General features: G+C 44.3%; 1 protein-coding gene across 1 annotated transcript in view; it reads left to right on the top strand.

Annotated features, from left to right (window-relative positions):
* The first annotated feature begins 1,052 nt into the window (after positions 1–1,052).
* dph6 (diphthamine biosynthesis 6) overlaps positions 1,053–6,000 on the top strand; it is a 57,002-nt gene continuing 52,054 nt past the window's right edge. Inside the window, exons 1-3 of the mRNA XM_012822830.3 lie at positions 1,053–1,251; positions 1,598–1,692; positions 1,824–2,008. Coding sequence (XP_012678284.2) covers positions 1,229–1,251; positions 1,598–1,692; positions 1,824–2,008 — 303 coding nt within the window. The 5' untranslated portion in view covers positions 1,053–1,228. The remainder of the gene's footprint in view (positions 1,252–1,597; positions 1,693–1,823; positions 2,009–6,000) is intronic.

Below are 6,000 nucleotides of genomic sequence, written 5' to 3'. Positions count from 1 at the left end.
GGGGAGGGGAACATTTGGAAAAGCTGAGGGCTGAGGAGATGTCTCTTTCAATTTTGTACATTCAGACAAAATCAGTTGCCTATGGCCTGCTTAGGGGCAGAAGGTGAGGGAAGCACACAAAGGCAAGGCAATTATTCTGCTCTGGCACAACAACTGAGAGCAAAAGGAGCATCAAAGGCTCTCCTCTAAGCCACGGCACTGCCTCAGAGGGGGAGAACGCAACCTGTGTGAATAGCACAATACGGGCTATTGTTGTTCTGCTTGGGCTGGATATATTGTTGGCAGACTGCATTTAGCTCTGGTGTAACCACTGACTTTGCACTGGTTTGGTAGCATACTGGATGCAAAAGTCTTCCAAAGACTTTGTGAAAGATATCCATTTCAACGTGTATTACTAGCCTACTATTTTCATTCTGATTTGAGATTTAACCTGACCCCCAAAACTAATGAAATAAATAATATAAAATGTCAGAAGATATGCTGACAAGAGAATCAATTCCTCTGCCATTATTTAAATAGTTCTGCTCAAAGCATATTTCTCAAGGGCAAGCAATTTCGAGGGAAAATCAACCAAGTCCTGGTGCCTAACAAACATAATCCAAGAAAACTTGTTTAAAAACAACAACAGTAAAACACTTGCGTTCTTCTGGAGGGGTTTCTTTGCCTATAACAACTCTAGCCAACTCTTACTCTCAAGTTAGAGCTATCAAGAATTTTCAAAAACAAAAATGTTTTACGCTTTTAAGCGGTTGCTACAATAAATACAGAGATCACGAACCTGAAAAGCTTACAGAAATGCGGGCTTCCATAGATGGCTCTAAATGTAAACGTCTTCCATTTTCTTTTACTTTATATTCTAAAAGTGTCATTCCCGGCCACATGAAAATTCGTCTGCGTGAGCGACTGGTGAGATTGTTTAAATTGCTAGGATAAATATAGATGTGTATTGTATACCGAACTTTGCACGCCTCCGGACATTGCTGTTGAATTTACCAGCGCTACTTGGCTTATAGTTCTATTTTTAAGCAGGCAGTAAATAAGGCAGCCGCCTGTGGAGGGCTTTCTACCCCGGAAGTTTCCGAAGCACGTTGTACTGTGCAGAGTGTTTACAATTCAGTCTGACAACCGGCGTGCGTTGCTATTATCGGTGGATTACTCAGGGACGACTCGTTTGTAAACGTTACCCGAGTACTTTATTTGTTTCAGATGAAAATCTGCATTACAGAAAATGAAGGTTGTTGCTCTGATAAGGTAATAGCTATTACCCTATGTCTTGCAGCTGGAAGTTCTTACTGTTGTGAAAGAAAATTGCCCCGATCATTCCTACCCATGAAATCAGTTGACACATTGTCGGTTTGTGGTATCCATGTCAGTAACTAGCTCCTCATTCGTCAGTCAATTTAACTGGTTTGTTGTCATGATAAAGAAAAGGCTAAACCCCAAGGAAGTGCTTTGAATGCACCCTACAGAAGTTGCATGTAGTCTTTCTGTCTGTAATTCACATACTTAAAATATGTCAGTAAAGAAAAGGAAACACAACAGTGTCTTTAAATAAGTTGCAGTGTCTGTACCATTAATTATCCCTGTTTCCATGCAGTGGTGGCAAGGACAGCTGCTACAATATGATGCAGTGTGTTGCTGCAGGACATACAATAGTGGCTCTTGCCAACCTGCGGCCCGCTAACCACAAAGGTGAGCAATCTTAAAAGCACAACCAGAACTGTGTGATTATAGCCTACTATCATGATAGAGTACTTTATAGGCATATGTAATGGTACATTTGTGAACAAATACATGATGGCAAACAAATGTTCTCTTACCAGATGAGTTGGACAGTTACATGTACCAGACCGTGGGTCACCAGGCCATTGACCTCTATGCGGAGGCCATGGACCTTCCCATGTACAGACGTACCATCGAGGGATCCAGTCTAGACATTGGGAGGGAGTATAGTCAACGAGAAGGAGATGAAGTGGAGGATCTCTACCACCTCCTGAAGCAGGTTAAGGTAAAAACCTGATGAAACAGTCTGAGTTAGTAGACTGTGCATTCTGTAGTGCCCCGGTCGGCTTGAACCACAGATGAAATGTGTCACAGAATCTTGCAAGAAAATCACCCATTAATTGTTCAGTTTTGTGACTGGCAGCTATTTAATATATTTATATAAAAAAAATTAACAGCTCAGGTGAAATGTTAGGTTGTTAAGAGTGAGTGAAAGTGATAGTATCTATTGTTTTGATAGTGTAAGAAGAGGTTCACACATATATTATATTATATAAATATTTTTAAATATTTTGTCTGAGAAGCTGAAAATGAGCACAGAGCTTCTAGGTGAAAATGGTGTTTATATGGAATGACACTCACTCCATGGAGGTGTGGGAATGGTGTCATCACCCCGCCCTCAGCTATCTGTGTGACCGCGTTCTCTAACGCATGTGCGTCAGCCCGAGGAGAGAGTGATGTGACGGCTGGCAGGCAGGCCTGCTTTCTTTCACAGGCCACCTCTCAACCCTTCAGCACTTTTTTCAGCCAGCTTTATGGTAACTTAAAGTAGCTGTACACAATTCTAGCGTTAGCTAACTTCAACCAGACTGAGGTCGGATTCCACCCGCCTCCTTCCCTATGCAGTGTAGGCGCAATCGGCAGACACAGATGTCTGTCTATCTGGAAATTTGTTAACACAGTTGAACCGAGTTGAAATTTGAGTCGCTGAATACTGAATCCAGGAGATGTCCAGCTACATATTTTTCAGAGACCGTGTATTTTTTTGAGGGCTATAACAATGTAAAGCTTATTAATTTAGATATTCCAAAATCTATCCTTTACACAGCTTTAATTTTGCCAGTATTCCCTAGCGAGAAATAACCATTTTCTTGTCAGAGTGGTAAAACCAGTTGTTATTTATATTCTTTAAGTTGCTGTAAGTAAGTTTCGGAGATATCGTATTTTTGGGGGGTTATATTTTATTAATGTGTGTGTATCCCGGCTGGCCTAACACAGTGGTTGCATGAGGTGCTACATTGTTTGAATCCTTGGCAAATGTCAGAGCAAAAGGAATTTGTAAATACTTAAGCTGCATCAAATTTATATTTTAAATCCAGGTGGTGTGTAAATATTAATTCTGGAGTCTAATAATTGATGGTTATCTGGTGGTTATCTGTGGTGGCTATCTGACAGCTTTTTTGTTGTTTGTGTCTGTTTCATGTGTGTAAGCATCAGTGTGTTTGTGTGTTTGTGTTTAACACTCCTGGTACCACTCATCTGACTTGACTCAGAGAGGAGGAAGGAGAGCAGAGAGTAGTAGCCCCGGCTTCAGAGCCCGCTGTCACCACACCATAGATCTGCTGCAACATAGCACCTCTTTCCCCCCATTTCTCACACGCGAGCTGCATCAAATTTTAAGGGGCTGTTACCTTTAGGGGAGGGCTGGTGGGTTTTTTGCTGGAGGGTCGAGTGTCGAGGGGGGACTGTGATGGCCTGACACGATGTAAACAGGAAGGGGAGAGAGTGGTCTCCCCACAGGTCAGCGCCGAGACATGTTCATTCAGCGCGGGGGTCCTCCAGGTGCCCTGTCCGACGCAAGACAGCCAGAGCTTACAGGGAGGGCCTGTGAACCTGCCTGAGGCGTTCTAGCTCTCGCTCTCTCTCTGCTTCTCTCTGTGTTCTCACACACTCCCTTGCTTTCTCCTCTCCTCTCTTTTTCCCCTATCATCCTTCACTCCCTCCCCCCTCCTTCTTACCGCTGGTGCTTTTACACACGTCCCACACATCCAAAAGTGCCCCGCCCACCACCACCACCAACACCACCACCTCTCTCTCATCCTGCCTCCCTTTCTCTTCTCTTCCCTTGCTTTCCTGTCCTCTCCTCTCCCAGCTCTTCAGACCCTTTCCAGCCTGAGTATGGTGATGGGATGAGGTTTCTCTAATTTTCCACATCCAAGACAGGATCCAAATGCCCCCCCTAGAATGTGCATGGTGGCGGGGGCCCCAGGGGGCACAGGACAGAACACAACCCCCCCCCCCCCCTAACATCGGGAGTCCTCACATTGTTTACACGATTTGTGAAGAGTTGTGGACTTACAGCAGCCTGTGATAAACATTCATATCCTCCCTATGTCACTAACACGGAAATATTTCCTGTTTGACTATTTAGGGGTGCCCTTCCCCCTGCACCTCTCTGTGCTTTATTGCCGCCCGGCGATGAGTGGTCAGGGGGTCTCTGGGCAGACTGGTGCCTGGGCTGGTATCAACCCCTTGGCAGTAGTCACCTTAGGAAAACCATATTGCTAGATATATTTACAGGCCTTGCAGATAGAGATATTATACGGAGGAGTGGAGGTTGAAAGTAGGAATTTGCCAGCGTGTTATCAAAATGCTTTCCGTTTCTGTTTTTCGTTTTCGTAGAAGTAGGGCCTCTTAGTTTATTTAAAGTCCCCTGATTTATTCAACTCAGGCCCAGCTCTGAGTTTTATTTGTGGTGGATGGAAGAAGAAGGGGAAAAAAACTTGTATGATAATTAGCTGTTAAATCTGCCTCACAGGAAAGAGCAGTTTTAGCATCAAAAATGTGTTCTGTTTGGGAAGTGTGATATTTTGAAAGATCCATCCTAGCAGTTTGAATTAATTAGATGTTATTAAAATCTATTTGGCAAATGACACATGAACATAGATGAAAGAATCATTGAGGTGCTGCACTAGTTTTCCCTCTCTCCCTGTCAGTTCACTCTCCTTGAAACTCAACAACTCGCAGACAGTGAGGCAACAGTGCCACCTACAGCTTCTTTTGAAAACATCGTTTTTGAAAACAGAATTTCACTCCTCTATATTTTCCACAGTGAGCAAAGTGAACCATTTAGAGATCAAAAGAAGGTATCCTTTTCTTTCACGGTATCGTCAACCAAAAAAAATGATAAAAAGAATATCCAATTAAATATATACATTTTTCCCCCCATGCAGTGGTGACAATGTGGCTACGTGTGAAAGTGAATGTGTGTAATCTGAGAGACATGTGCCACCTCATACCCTCGGCCAGCCAGCAGATGAGGCCGATCTTTGAACCGGGGTCTTTTCGGTGAGAGAAATAACTGTTTTGTTGGCGGCAGAAGGGGAGATCTTTCATCTCTCCACGTTGGTTGCTGATTGCAGGGGATGTGGCCTGAGATTGATGTGTCCTTTTCTTAAGGCGCATGCCTCATAAATCAGGACCCCGGATTGACTGTTGGCTTTATCTCGCAATGCAAGAGATTTAAGCAATTCGGCGAAGAAGAAAAAGAAAAGAGGAATCCAAGAAAAGAAAGGAGGGAAAAGGAAAACATCTGTCCACAGGTTGCCTGGCAAAAAAAAAGAAAAAGAAAAAACTGCACAATGCTTCTTTTGGCTTCCAGAGCTAGATGTTTATGATGACTCTGAGCAAATGAAATATCAACATTGTCAGGGAGAATTAGGTAGCCCTTGTTTTATTTTCATATCCGTATTCATGGAGGCCCTGGCTCTGTCCTCCGGCTGTATCAATACTCTACCGTTACAACAGAGGCACATTACCAGTGATCAAGATCAACTGTGTCAGTCACCCCAGGGCTTGAGCACCAGCCCCCCCACACACACCCCAGCCCCCAGCCCCCCCGGCCCCTGAAAAGGTTTATATTAGTCATCTAAGACCGCTCCGCTCCAGTCCCACGTCCATGCCCAGTTCTCCCTGGCGAGAGGAAGAGGGAGGCACATTTGTGGGTGGGTCGGTGATTGTTCAAAGATATATGTGCGTGCGTCTGTCTGTGTGTGTGTGTATGTGTGTGCGCGGTGCACATATGTCCAAAGATGCGTGTCTGTTTAGGCGTATCTGTCAGTGGAACTGTGTGTGTGTGTGTGTGTGTGTGAGATTCTCTGTGTGTGAGCACTGTATGGACACGCACAGGCTCAGCTCTCATAAGGTTAGGTCAGAGGCCCACTGTTACATGATAACAAGTTAGCGTGTCCCTCCATCCTTCCTGCACCAATGTGCACT

Source organism: Clupea harengus, chromosome 14 (genome assembly GCF_900700415.2).
Source record: "Clupea harengus chromosome 14, Ch_v2.0.2, whole genome shotgun sequence".
Classification (NCBI taxonomy): domain Eukaryota; kingdom Metazoa; phylum Chordata; class Actinopteri; order Clupeiformes; family Clupeidae; genus Clupea; species Clupea harengus.
This window is presented reverse-complemented; position numbering and strand designations above follow the sequence as displayed.